Source organism: Gavia stellata, chromosome 21, assembly GCF_030936135.1.
Source record: "Gavia stellata isolate bGavSte3 chromosome 21, bGavSte3.hap2, whole genome shotgun sequence".
Classification (NCBI taxonomy): Eukaryota; Metazoa; Chordata; class Aves; order Gaviiformes; family Gaviidae; genus Gavia; species Gavia stellata.
Window position 1 is genome coordinate 15,978,640 of NC_082614.1, and position 12,542 is coordinate 15,991,181.

Here is a 12,542-nt window from a genome sequence, read left to right on the forward strand (position 1 = left end):
CTCCCAAAGGGGTGCCGGGGAGACCGGGAGCGAGGGGAGCATGTCGGAAGGCAGGAACGAGGGGAAAAAAGGTACACGGAGCACACTGTGCTGAGCACCCTGCGCTGAGCACCCTGTGCCCTGTGCTGAGCACCCTGCGCTGAGCACCCAGCGCCCTGCGCTGAGCACCCTGCCCCGAGCACCCTGCCCCGAGCACCCTGAACTGAGCACCCTGCGCCCTGTGCTGAGCACCCTGCGCCGAGCACCCTGCGCCCTGCGCCGAGCATCCTGCACCCTGCGCCAAGCACCCTGCGCCAAGCACCCTGCGCCGAGCACCCTGCGCCCTGTGCTGAGCACCCTGTGCCGAGCACCAAGCATCCTGCATCCTGCGCCGAGCACCCTGCGCTGAGCACCCTGCACTGAGCACCCTGCGTCCTGTGCTGAGCACCCTGTGCCGAGCATCCTGCGCCGAGCACCCTGCGCCCTGCGCCGAGCATCCTGCATCCTGCGCCGAGCACCCTGTGCTGAGCACCCTGCGCCCTGTGCTGAGCACCCTGCACTGAGCACCCTGCGCCGAGCACCCTGCGCCGAGCACCCTGCGCCCTGCACCGCCTGCTCTGCACCACGCACTACCCTCCGCACGCCGTGCGCTGCACGGTACGCAGCCTGCGCCGCTCCGTGCACCGAGCGCCCCGCATCCCCCACGCACCGACCATCCCACGCCGCTCCGCGCACCGTCCGCTCTGCACCGCGCGCCGCTCGCCGCGCACCTTGCGCCGAGCGCTGCCCGCCGCGCTCCCACCGCCCGCCGCGCGGACCCGCCGCTGTCACCTGCCGGCCGGCGCCGCCACGGGGAGGCACCACGGGGGGGGGGGCACCGTGCCGAGGCCGGTGCCGGGCGGCGCTGGCGGCCCCGCCGTGCCGTGCCGTGCCGTGCCGTGCCGAGCCGAGCCGACCCCCCCTCCACTCACCGGGGCCGCCGCCGCCGGCCCGGAGCGGCGCGAGACGCGGCGACGTCACGCGCACGAAGGGCCGGGATCCCCGCGCCGCCCCACTGCGCATGCGCTCCGTGGCCGGCGGGCGGCACCGGGCGCGCGCGGGCGGCGGCGAAGCGGGGCGGGGGGGAGCGGGATGTCACGCGACACGCGCGTGCCCGCACCGGGGTGGGGAGCGGGGGCGCGCGTGCCCCCCGCGGGCAGCACGCGGCAGCCCGTGCCGGCGCCGGGACGCGGCCCCGCTCCCCGCCGCGCCCCGGGGCGGGGGAGCTGCGGCGCGCGCGCTGCCCGCCCCGGCACCGACCGCCCCCGGGCCCCGCGAGCCGCGGGAGCCGCTCGCGCCGTGCCCGGCAGCGCCGCCGCCCTCGCGGCCGCCCTTAGCGAGGCGGGAGCGCGGGAAGCCGCCCCCGAAGGTGTATGGGGCTGGGCAGGGGCAGCGAGGCCCGCGGGGACGGGCCGCGGCGGGGAGGCGGTCGCGGCTGGGCCGCCCTTGCCGCCGTTAGTGATCGACCCGCCGGGGAACGCGGCCGCGCGGCCGCTCGCCCGCCCGCCAGCGCGGCCCGGGAGCCCCCGCTGCCCCCCGCCCCGCAGGCACGGAGGGAGTCGGGGACCCCCCTGTGCTGCAGCCGCCCCCGGGGCGCCCCGAGCCGCCCCGGCTGGCCGGGCCAGGCCGAGGAGCCTCCGGCCACCCCCGTTCCCGTGTTCCCGCCGCAGCCCCAGCGCGGGGGTCCTGCCTGAGAGCGATTCCCCCGGGAAAACCGCCCTCGCCTCGTCCCCCGCACGCCCGGCCTGGAGCAGGGCGGAAACGCAGGGCCAACGCAGCGCGTCCCACGGCCGCGCTCGTGCGCCGCAGGCTCCAGAGCAGCTCTAGTCTTCTGGTTTTTTAATTTGCCTCACAAGGTAGAGTACATCCAGGGAATGTGCAATGTACAAGGAAAGTGCTGAGCAGGCGAGCGCGAGGGGAGGCGGGGGTGCCCCACGGGGCCCGGGACTCGTAGCTAGCGGGCGGCACGCTCAGTCGGAGGGCGCGTCGGGGGCGATGAAGGTGCCCTTCTGGTCCCACTGCATGTCCCGGATGCGGCGGATGGACTGGATCTGGGGCTGGAAGGCAGACCACTCGTTCCAGTGTCGGAAGTCTCCGGTCTCAAAGAGGTACTGGTAGCCTCTGTAGCCAGGGTACTGGTACCCGACCCAGCTGCAGGGAAAGCAAACAGAGGGCACCTGAGCGGCGTTGGCCACTGCAGGCAGCAGTGACATGGCCGGCACGCTCTTGGGAAGCTGGCAGAGCCCCCTGCCTCCCGTGCGCTGGGTGCAACCCCCTGGGTGATGGGCTACACCACCGAAAACAGCCATGCGGCACTTTCTGGCTGCCTGAGAGCCCCGTGCGGGTGCTCGGGATCAGCGGGCAGCGAGCCGGGGTGCAGGGGAGGACGGGGAGCCTGGCAGGAGGCAGCCGCCGCCGCGGCCCAGCTTACGTTCCACTGGGCACCTGCACGCTGCCCACGCGGTCGCGGAAGCCGTAAGCCCAGAGGCTGGGCACGTCATCCTCCTGGATTTCCATCTTGTTGCCCTTGAAGTCAGCAGACTCGTACAGGGAGATTTTGTGGTCCTCAGCCTCCTGGGGAAGACAGAGGGAAGGAGCTGGGTCGTGTGGGCGAAGCCCCAGAGCTAGCTGCGGCGAGGCATCGAGCAGCACGGATCCGGCCCTGGCCAGATCCTGCTGGGTGCTTTCTGCTCCTGGACCACTCACCATTTTGATGGGACGCATGGACATGAAGCAGTCGCTCCGGTAGCTGCTAGACCAGGTGTCCCAGCGAGGGTACTCGCCCTTCTCCAGGATGAACATCTCCCCGCGCATGTTGGCCTGCTCGTAGGCCACCCAGCTGGGAAGAGCGGTAGGACAAGACAGCAGGTCAGATGCCACCCAGCAGCTCCTCTCCTGCTCTGGCAGCCTGCGGGGTGCCAGAGCCGGGCTCCCAGCACCCAGAAAGGCTGCGGGTATCAGGACTGGCCCCACCATCCTGCTCCCACCTTTCTCGGAGCACAGGCACTACAGCATGCGCAGAGCCGGCAGCTGCCATGAAGCACTGAGCCCGCAGGCTCTCAGCTGAGTGCTTGCTGGTGCATGCGTCCAAGGCCTGCAGCAGACACCAGCATGCTCACAGTGCTCCCCTTCCTCAGCCCGGGGAGCCGCGGGACCCCGAGGCAGCTGGCGAGCCCTGCACACTGCGCACCAGAGACTCGTCCGTGCGTTATCTTGGGACTTTGACTGTTTCCCTCTTGCAACACTGATGCCAGGCCAGGGCTGCCGAGGCTGTCTAACCCTGGCGCGCTTGCACGCTTCGTTGCACCAGCTTCGGCCAGCTCTGGCATTCGTCCCATTACCAGGCTGCGGGTGCTCAGGGCTTATTCAGCTGCAATGTCACCTCTTTAACAATGCCGCGAGGTGCTGCTGTGCTGTGAATGTCACAGGCTCAGGGCTCCAAAAGCCCTCGACACCAGAACAGCCCTGCATTTGCTGCTTCCCATTTCCCTGCAGAACGGGGCTGTTTCTGCAGATGCCAACAGGTATTTTCCTAATGGCAGGAGGCATGTTCGAGTACCACAGGCAGTGTGACCTTACACTGACTTCTAAGGCTGAGCTTGGTTGATTTTGCTTTTGTCTTTCCCTAGGTAAATTCTTGGGCACAGAGTCTCACCAGTGACTCTTAAGAAGACTCTGAGGATTTAGGACCCCAATGGCACTTAAATACTCTATTCTCCAAGTTTCACCCTTTCTATACCTAGTGCAGCTTCCCAGGCATCACACCTGAGCTGCTTTGGGGCTGCTCCATCCCCCTTTCATGTTGAGAAGAGTTGGATATTCTGGGTTCCTAATAAAAAAGTTGTCATCGGTGCAACGTGGTGTCATAGAAGGTGATCACAGGTCACCTTGCCCGGTCCCTTAAGGCTGCTGTCAAGGCAAGCCGTGTCCCGTGCATCCTCCTTGCAGCACTGCCAGTCCCCCCCCCCACGGCTGTCCCGCTGCTGCTGCCAAGGCGCCTTCCCGGGCACGGCGTTTCCAGCCAGTCATGGCCGCGGTGAGATGCCCTTTCAACACAAAGATCATCTGTCTGTGCAGTTATCATCTAGTTTGGTGATGGTTTTTGTCCCTGCCTGTGTCGACTGTTCCCATGGCTTTCAGACCTTCCCAGTGCCTTTATGGCTGCTCAGCTGCCTGGGCGCGGGCAGGCGTGCGGTGCTGCCTGCCTGCCTTCCCCTGCCCGCTCCAGCCTTGTCTCTGCGTTGGCCCTGGCCACCGGCCCGGTCCAAGGCGCCTGGTCCAAGGCACCCGCTTCATTTCACCTTGGCTTCCCTAAAATCTACAGGTCTCTTGCGTTTCATGGACAGCTTCAGGTAGCAGCTCTGGTGGAGACCTTTCCTTGGCCTTCGGCTTTGCCTCTAGTGCCCTTTGCTTTACAGTTGGCCCTGGCAGCCTCCCCACCTGCCCGGGCCCTCCTGCCCTCCTCGAAGGAGACCGGGGGTCCGCAGCTCTGCTCCTGCGCTGGCCCTGCACCGCTCTCTGCCCGGGCTGCAGGGAAATGCCCCCGCACGTCATGCTGCGCCCGGGGCTGCTCCCCAGGACCGCAGCCCCACCGCCCCAGGTCATCCCCAGGGACACAGTCCCCTCCGTGGCTGGGGTCACTTACGGTCCAGAGGTGACAATGACGCTGCGTACCCGGTCGAAGCCGCGGTCCGCCAGGTTCAGGCACTCGCTGGTGAACTCCATCTGCCTGCCCTGGAAGTTCTCCTGGTCGAAGACGATGATCTGGGGGCAGAGGGAAAGCGTCGGATGGGGACAGGCACGCTCAGGGAGGACAGGGCGGCGCTGCGTGTCCCTGCACAGACCCCGCACATGGGAGCCCACTGTCCCACGCGTCCCCCTCGGCTCTCCAATGTTTCCTGCAGTTTTTCAGGTCTGATGCCTGGGCAAGCTGAGCTAGGCTCTGCGCATGAGTAGCCGTGTCCCAACACGGGCTGAGCACAGGAAGGTCCCCCCATGACAGCCACCCCTGCACCAAGACGGCCTCATCCTGCCCCCGGTTTTGCTGCTGCAAAGCCGCATGTCCCTGTGCTGGTGCCCACATTGGGCCCTAGCCGGGCTGGGAAGGAGCTGCTTTTCCGGGAGCTGCATCCGTGCTGTGGCCTTCGCTGCCTGGCATGTGCAGAAGTGTTGCTGGAGCCCTCTCATCGCTCGCTCCTTGTCCCCAGCCCTGCTGCAGCACCTCAGTGGCACGCTGCCCCAGCGTCACCATGGTGTTTCGGTGCTGGCTCTGTCACCCACAGCCTCCTCCTCCTCCTCCTCCACCCCCCTGCAGCACTGCAGGACCCCCGCATGCAGAGGGCAACCAGAGGGAGCGGGTGGCAGCACCCAGCCCTGATGCCATGACCCGGGGGAGAGCATTTCCAAAGCCTGTGGTCCCCAACAAGCTGTCCCAGCCAAGGGGTACCCGGAGCATCCCTCCCGCAGCCGCCCTGCAAGCAGCTGCCCAAATCCTGCACCTAGAAAGCTGCTGCCCAGGAGGGACACAGCAGGGAGGGACAGCATCGTCTGCGCTCTCCTCCTGCTCTCGGAGAAGGGTCCTTCCCCCTGGGATGCCTGCGATCTCCTTCTGCTGACTGACTGCCCCAGAGATGCTGACACCGTCCCTCACCCCTGGACCGCGTCCCTGCGTTTGGGGAGCAGCAGGGCTTACCCTGAAGGCTTCTGTGGAGGGCTCCTCGCCCTTGCTGTTTGCGATGGGAGCAGGGTCAAAGGATGGAGTTGGCGCTGGGGCCGCCTTCTCCTTCTCCTCCGCAGCTTGGCTGGGAGCAGCGGGTTTTATGGTCTCAGACATCGCAGTGTTGGGCTGAAGTCTGGGACAGGGCACCAGGCAGAGATACCAGCAGTAGGTTAGAGGGGATGCATGGCCATGAGCCCCCACCACCCGCCCTCGCTCTGCCCCGGGGACAGTTGCATTGGGATGGGGGGCTCAGCAACGGGGTGGGCGGCTGGGGCCGGGAGAGGAGCTGCCGGGAGGTTCTCCAGGCAGGCACAGTCAGCAGGGTCCTGTCTTCACCAGGAGGACCGCGGGAGGTCCCAGCTGCCCACACTCTCCTTCTGTGGTCAAGAGAGCCCTGAGCATGGTCCCACCACTGCAGGGGTGCCCAGGGCAGTCCCGAACACCGGTGCCCAGCCGCTCCCTGCTGTCCCCAGCCGGGCTGGGGCCCGGCACTGCACCGGGTGCTGGGGCCGCACAGGGTGTGCCTGGGAGCCTGGCTGGGCACCGAGGCAGTGTGTGAGGGCGTGGGAAGGGGACAGCCCAGTTTGCATGAAGTCCTCCAGTGGACACCCTGCAGGTGGCCCCACAGGTGGGTGTCACCAGCGGCTGCGGGGGGAGCAGAGGGCAGAGGGATACTGAGCATCGGGGTGCTCCCGGACATGGTGGCCACAGCGGTGGTCACGGCTGAGACCCTGCATTTCCCTCTCCCCCCCTCGGGTCCGGCTGCAGACTGGTGCCTGGGGACTTTGTCCTCTTACCTGGGCAGCTGCTGCTTCTTGTTGGAGTGAGCGGGCTTGTGTTTTGGGGTGCAGTGAGGCCCCCACTTTATAGCCTGGCAAGGGCAGACCCCCAGGCGGGCACACAAAGGAACTGCCAGCTCATCAGTGTCTGCGCGGCCGCCCAGTCATCACATCCTGCAAAGCGCTGGGCGAGCTGGAAGCCTCTCCCCGGCCCCATGCCCAGCCGCTGAACCCAGCACTTTCCTTTGTGCCCGTGGCACAACAGAAGACCTGACCGTGCCACTTTGCAGCGCGCGGCGGCACCCGCTGCCCCGTGTGCGGCCACCCCGGCAGGGCATATATAGCCCTCGCGTGGCCCGGCCGGCGCTGGCACGCCGCCCTCCCCTGCCCACCGCCCTCCCCTGCCCACCGCCCCTGGTGCCAGACCCGCACGGGCACCCAGCTCCAGTGCTGCTGCAGCCTGGGAGGGTGCACCAGCCCCGTGCCCCGTGGCTGCATGATGCCCAGCCCCATGGCTGCACTGTGCTCATGTCTTTGCTCTAAACACTAAATCTCTTGTTTAAACATCGCTCCATGCCCGCAAACGCCTGAGTGCACTGCCCTGAAGATGCCAGGGTGCAAGACCGAAGTGTTTTGAAATGCTTCAAGAGTTGTTTTTTTTTTCCAAATGACATGTAATCGAAGCTGACACTTTCCAAACCATCTCAGTCCCTGAAAATGGTGTTCTCCTTTGAGGATGTCCCTGCTCACTGCATCCACTGGCGTGGACGTTAGCTAGTTTTTACCCCATTTAACCTATGCTCTGCTCATTCTATACCATCCCTAGCTTTGCCATCACCACACTGCACGGTACCAAATCCCACGTGGGGTTTCAGTGCATCAGTGCTGCCTCTGACTGACGCAGGCGGAGGGGGCTGTGGGGTGGCTGGCAGGGGACACGCTGGGCACCGATCCCTGCGGTGGCTCAGCCTGTGGTGCCGCGTCTCCTGCACCCCACGGCCACTCTCCGCAGTGGGAGGCACCCTGGGGGGGCCCTCCCCTGACTCCCACCGAGCTTCCGATCAGCTGCTCTCTCTGTTTGCCCGCTGTGATCCTGTTGATTGTGTAAGTACCTGCACACTTGTTTCCTCCCGATCCTTTCCAACACCCCCAGCCTCCCACAGCACCCAGCACCAGCACTCCTGGGCTGGCTCTTCATCACCAGCAGCAATAACATCACCCAAGGTTTCACCTTCAGAAAGCTCAGAGCCCTTAGTTTTGCCAACATCTTCCATTCTCCTCGAGTGTGAAGTGTCAGCTGGCAGCAGTGGGATCTGGCTGCACCTCTGGGCTGTTGCCCAAAATCCCAAACAAAAAGCATTTATTCCCTTCTTCTTTTCCAGCGGTTTTATGGCAGGCTGTGCTGCACCGCAGGCATGGCCGGGTGCGGGTGCTGCTGCCCCGTTTCCCCTGGGCGCTCCCTGCAGTCTGGTCTCTCACCTTGACCACTGGGCAGCTTTTTATGATTCATGGCTTTCAATTTGCATTTATTTTCATGTTTGCTAGACAGATTTCTATTTTAAGCTGCATTCTCTTCCTCTCAGAGCCAGGGTAGGTTTTTTAACCACGCTGCGTCACCTGTGCCTCCTGGGCATCTCAGCCACCCCCCAGCTTCTGCTGCCCTGCTCCTGGCTCCGCTTTCCCTCCCAGCACCTTTAGACTTGAACATTGGAAAACCGCGCTCAGAAGGTCTGAGCTCTGCTCCTGACAGCTGCTCCACGCTGCTTTAGCTGTTAATTTGAGGACTCGGCAGTCGGTGTTTTTCCCTGAGACAGTGCAGTGGAAGGGCTGACAGCAGGGGTCTGTCCTCGGTGGTTCCTGAGCCCCACGGACACAGGGTCTCTGCCCTCCCCACTGAGCATCCCGGCCTCTAGCTGCAGGCGCTTTGGAAAGCCTCTTGCTGCACCGTCCTGTCCTGCACCATCCCCTCGCTGCACCGTCCTGCCCCAGCGCGGAGGGGCACGTGGGATGCACAGCTCAAACACAACGAAGAGGTGCCCAAGCCTCACCGCGGGTGCGGATGGCTGGAGCTGACCCAGCTTGGCCCCGGCAGGCACAGGCAGGGGGACATGCCCAGGGCGAGGGGTCTGTTCCGCCCTGGTTAGTCCTGCTGCACACGGAGCTCCCACTGCTGCGTCCCCTGCCCGGTGCTGAGTGGCACCGTGGGTGCACCAAGCCGCAGCCCAGGCTCTGCACGACCGCATCCTGGTGCCGGGGCACATTGCGGAGAGCGAGCGAGCTGTGGTCACCGCGCTGGTGACTGGCAGCAAGCTGAGTGTAGCTCAGGCCACAGCGAGAGGCTGGGGGCAACTTGTGCCAAATGCACATTTCCTGGGGGCTGCAGATGTCGGGGAGAGAGACCCAGGAGCGGCTGGTTGCGTGTGAGCCCCCCCACTGCTGTGCGCGCCTGCTCTGCCTCCCCCACGCTGCCCCGGGGCTGCTGGGGCTGCCAGGGCTGCGGCTGCACGGAGGAGGGTGCTCCAGCTCAGCCACCCAGCAGTTTCTTGGCAAATGCTGTCCCAAAACACAGCACTACCTAGGGACACGGGTTTTGCCACCCAGCCCAACAGCCTCCTTTCGCTGCTGCCCCACTGCTCACCACCCCAAGGGGCAGGCTGTGTGGGTGCCTCTGCAAGGTGCCCAGCCCTCGGAGCCCTGCATGCTCCCAGCATGATCCCGGGATGATTTGGTGTGTGTGTGGGTCACCGTGAGCAAAGCTTGAAGGTATTTAGGTACAAAATGTGACTGCAGCAGGCTCTTCCCAGGTCCCTGTGCACAGAGGCAGGAGGCTGCTGCAGCACTCCCTAAGTCTTGATCTGCATCTTTAGTCCCTCGAATGCCTTTGCAAACCTGCCCCTTGCTTTCCCGTGCCCCTGGTCCCCACTTGTTACGTGCTTCACAGTTGCTGTGTGCTCAACCTGCATAAGAGCTGACCCAGCTTTTGGGGAGAGCTGCTCTGCCCTAGCAGGGAGAGCAAACGCTGCCGCAAACGGAGATGCATCTTTCCTCCTACTTCCCAGAAATGTGAGTGAGAAAACCTCCCCGCACCCCCAGCCAAGGCACGGGGCAGGCAGTGCTGCCCGCAGGCAGGAGGAACGCTGCCAGAGCTGGGGAGCATGGTCCCAGCCCAGCCGCACGCTGGGGCAGGGCACGTGGCAGGAGTGCCAGCAGACCGCAGGGGTGATGCCCCAGCTCCGGAGCTGCGGGACCGGGGGTCAGAGCCCGTGCCCGGTGGGCCGGGGGAGCGGGAGCCATGGTGTCCCGGCTCATCAGCTTCTCTGCAGCATAGTCTTTGTTCTGCCCGGTCCCTCCTCCCAGCCATGTGCTGAGTTAGGGGTTTCAGTAATGCTCTCCTGGGCTCTGTCTCTATCTGGAGGCTATAAAAACCCATCCGGAGGGCTGCCGGACATGTCACCTCCCCGGGCACCAGCACCTCACCCCAGGTAAGCGTGGGAGTCTGGCGGCAGCTGCCCCTGCCCTGCACGGCTGGGTCCCGGGGGGATGGTGGCGGGGGTTCAGGGGGCATCGCTGGCCGTGGCAGCGGGGCAGGCTGCTGCTGCTCGGCGTGGGCATGTGGCCACCTCTGCAGCACTCCTGGCTCAGCACTGCCCTGGCTGCAGCCCCGGGAGCTGGCCCTGCCCGCACACGGTGAGCACACCTGGGGACCTGCGCTGGGCTGCCTGCGCCGGGGCTGCCTGCATGGGGGGCTTTGGCTGAGGGATCTGCCTGCGGGAGGAGTCTCTCTGGGCATGGGCAGCCCCGTGCTCGGGCAGCAGCATGCTCATGCCGCTGAGGTGCTGTGCTGTGCTGCCAGAACGGCTGCCAGAGCCAAGGCTGCCCAGCCGGACACCCAGGGCTCCGCACGTCCCAGGCAGCAGCACCGAGTGGCAGGGAGAGCCCCAGCCCGTGCTCTGCGCCTGCTCCAGCTGGAGCAACCCCATCGCTGCCTCCCACGCGCCGGTGGAGGGACGTGCGTGGGCTCCCAAGGACATTTTCATCCGGGCTGAGGCTGGAGCAAGTCCCACAGAGCAGAGCAGGGGGTGGGTGGCTGCAGCCTCTTGCCTCCATCTGCCTGCGCTGCCTGTGCAAGCATGGCCCAAAGCCCGGTCCCGGGCCGTGGGGGCCCCAGGGAAGGGCCAGGCCCCCAGCACAGGGCTGGTGGGTCTGGCCAGGCTGCAGCGGTGAGACCAGGCTCGCGGGGGCCAGCGACGCACCAGCCCCAGGGAAGGCTTTAACGGTCCCGTTCCCCTGTGCCCCGGCAGAGTCACCATGACCCACCGCTGCAGGAGATCCTCTGGTCTCTGGAAGGTACGGGAGCCTGGGGAGGACCAGCGACTCAGCCTGAGCCCCGTGAACGCCCAGGCATGGGCCTGCAGCGTCCTCTTGGGGGCCTCTGCACCCACAGAGCCCCCTGACCTGCTCTGTTCTCCCCAGATCGTGGTGTGGGACGAGGCTTTCTTCCAGGGCAAGAAGCACGAGTTCACTGCCGACTGCTACAGCACCCCGGAGCATGGCTTCAGCACCGTCCGCTCCTGCAAGATCGAGAGCGGGGCGTGAGTGGGGGTCACAGGGAGCTGCCACCCCACGGTGCTGTGGGACCCCACGGATGGAAGGGGGGGTGGAGGATGGAGGTCTCCAGTGCCTTTTGCCACCCGAGCCACAGGGCTGCCTCCTCTGGAAAATGACCCTGTCCCCACGGGGCGCAGCAGGCACAGCCCTGGGTGTGAGTGGGGTGGTGGGCGCCGCGGGGGTCTCACCCCCCCTCCCGCCCCTGGCAGGTGGGCAGGCTTCGAGCACTGTGGCTTCCAGGGGCAGCAGTTCGTGCTGGAGCGTGGCGAGTACCCGTGCTGGGAGGCGTGGAGCGGCAGCAACGCCTACCATGTGGAGAGGATGTGCTCCTTCCGCCCCATCGCCTGCGCCGTGAGTGCCCCCGCCCCAGCTCCCCGCTGCGGGGCCGGCCCCCGGAGCCCACCGCCGGGCTGGTCCCTGGAGCCCACTGCCGGCTGCCGGCCGGGGGGCTGGGCAGGGCAGCCGTGCCAACGCTGTGCCCCTCTCGGCGGCAGGACCACGGGCGCAGCAGGCTGATGCTCTTTGAGCAGGAGAACTTCCAGGGCAGGCGGGGGGAGCTGAGCGACGACTGCCCCTCGCTGCCTGCCCTGGGCTGGGGCAGCAGCACTGTGGGCTCCTTCCTCGTCCGCTCTGGCGCGTGAGTACCCCAGGGGCTTGCACCCTGCCAGGACCCGGCACCAGGGGCACACACCGGAGCTGAGGATGCTCTGGCAGCTGCTGGCACCCTGCCCCCTGCCCAGCGCCCACAGCACAGGGTGCTTCATGGTGCTGCCAGCCCTGAGCCGCCGCCACGCTCTGCTCTGTCGCAGGTGGGTCTGCTCGCAGTACCCGGGGTACCGGGGCTTCCAGTACCTCCTGGAGAGCGACAACCGCGCGGGCGAGTACAAACACGTGCGGGAGTGGGGCTCCCACGCGCAGACGGGCCAGGTCCAGTCCATCCGCAGGGTCCAGCAGTAACCGCCGGTGCCGGAGCCGCCGTGCCGCCGGCTGTGCGTCCTGGGCACCGTCCTCTCCCGCGGGGCGGCGGGGGCAAAGCTCAATAAAGGCTCAGTTGTCCAAGGCGGCGCGCTGGCAGTTGGGGAGGGGGTGCCACGGGGGTGCATGGCCGGGAGCGATGCTGTGCCTGAGGGCAGGGCGGGGGCTCTGCAGGGTCAAGGATGGGGTGGACGACTGTCCTTTTCTGTCCCTGCAGCCAGCGCAGGCATCCACATATCCCTGTTGCAGGCAGGCGAAGCCCCGGCCCAGCTCACACATGGAGCAGCAATGCGGTGCGATGGCCTGCCCTCGGCCCCCCTGCCAGCCCCCGAGGAGCTGTGGGGCCGGGGGCCGGGGCACGGTGGTCAGGCCCAGTGCAGGGGTGAGGAGCCGGGTGCTGAGCCAGCGGGAGCAGCAGTGCAGCCCTTGCACAGAGCTGCACA

General features: G+C 66.4%; 2 protein-coding genes across 2 annotated transcripts; one reads left to right on the forward strand and one right to left on the reverse strand.

The window, feature by feature from the left end:
- Window positions 1-1,988: 1,988 nt before the first annotated feature.
- On the reverse strand, window positions 1,989-5,851 carry CRYBB1 (crystallin beta B1). The gene is made up of 5 exons (XM_059827746.1): window positions 5,711-5,851; window positions 4,664-4,782; window positions 2,725-2,857; window positions 2,450-2,592; window positions 1,989-2,169 (listed from the first exon to the last, which is right to left on the reverse strand). Exons 1-5 carry the CDS (start codon window positions 5,849-5,851, stop codon window positions 1,989-1,991), a joined length of 717 nt encoding a protein of 238 aa, XP_059683729.1.
- Window positions 5,852-10,824: 4,973 nt separating this feature from the next.
- Window positions 10,825-12,081, forward strand: CRYBA4 (crystallin beta A4). The gene is made up of 5 exons (XM_059827848.1): window positions 10,825-10,863; window positions 10,990-11,108; window positions 11,334-11,475; window positions 11,619-11,761; window positions 11,934-12,081. The coding sequence occupies exons 1-5, from the start codon at window positions 10,825-10,827 to the stop codon at window positions 12,079-12,081; spliced, it is 591 nt and encodes a 196-aa protein (XP_059683831.1).
- The last annotated feature ends 461 nt before the right edge of the window (window positions 12,082-12,542 follow it).

Excerpts from the sequence above, each read along its gene's own strand:
- CRYBB1 (XM_059827746.1), bottom strand. The coding sequence starts at position 5,851 with ATGTCTGAGACCATAAAACCCGCTGCTCCCAGCCAAGCTGCGGAGGAG. Across the intron at positions 2,858-4,663 it reads GTCATTGTCACCTCTGGACC|CTGGGTGGCCTACGAGCAGG; the intron begins GTAAGTGACCCC and ends CGCTCTTCCCAG. Across the intron at positions 2,170-2,449 it reads GTGCAGGTGCCCAGTGGAAC|CTGGGTCGGGTACCAGTACC; the intron begins GTAAGCTGGGCC and ends CTTTCCCTGCAG.
- CRYBA4 (XM_059827848.1), top strand. The coding sequence starts at position 10,825 with ATGACCCACCGCTGCAGGAGATCCTCTGGTCTCTGGAAG. Across the intron at positions 10,864-10,989 it reads GATCCTCTGGTCTCTGGAAG|ATCGTGGTGTGGGACGAGGC; the intron begins GTACGGGAGCCT and ends TGTTCTCCCCAG. Across the intron at positions 11,762-11,933 it reads TTCCTCGTCCGCTCTGGCGC|GTGGGTCTGCTCGCAGTACC; the intron begins GTGAGTACCCCA and ends GCTCTGTCGCAG.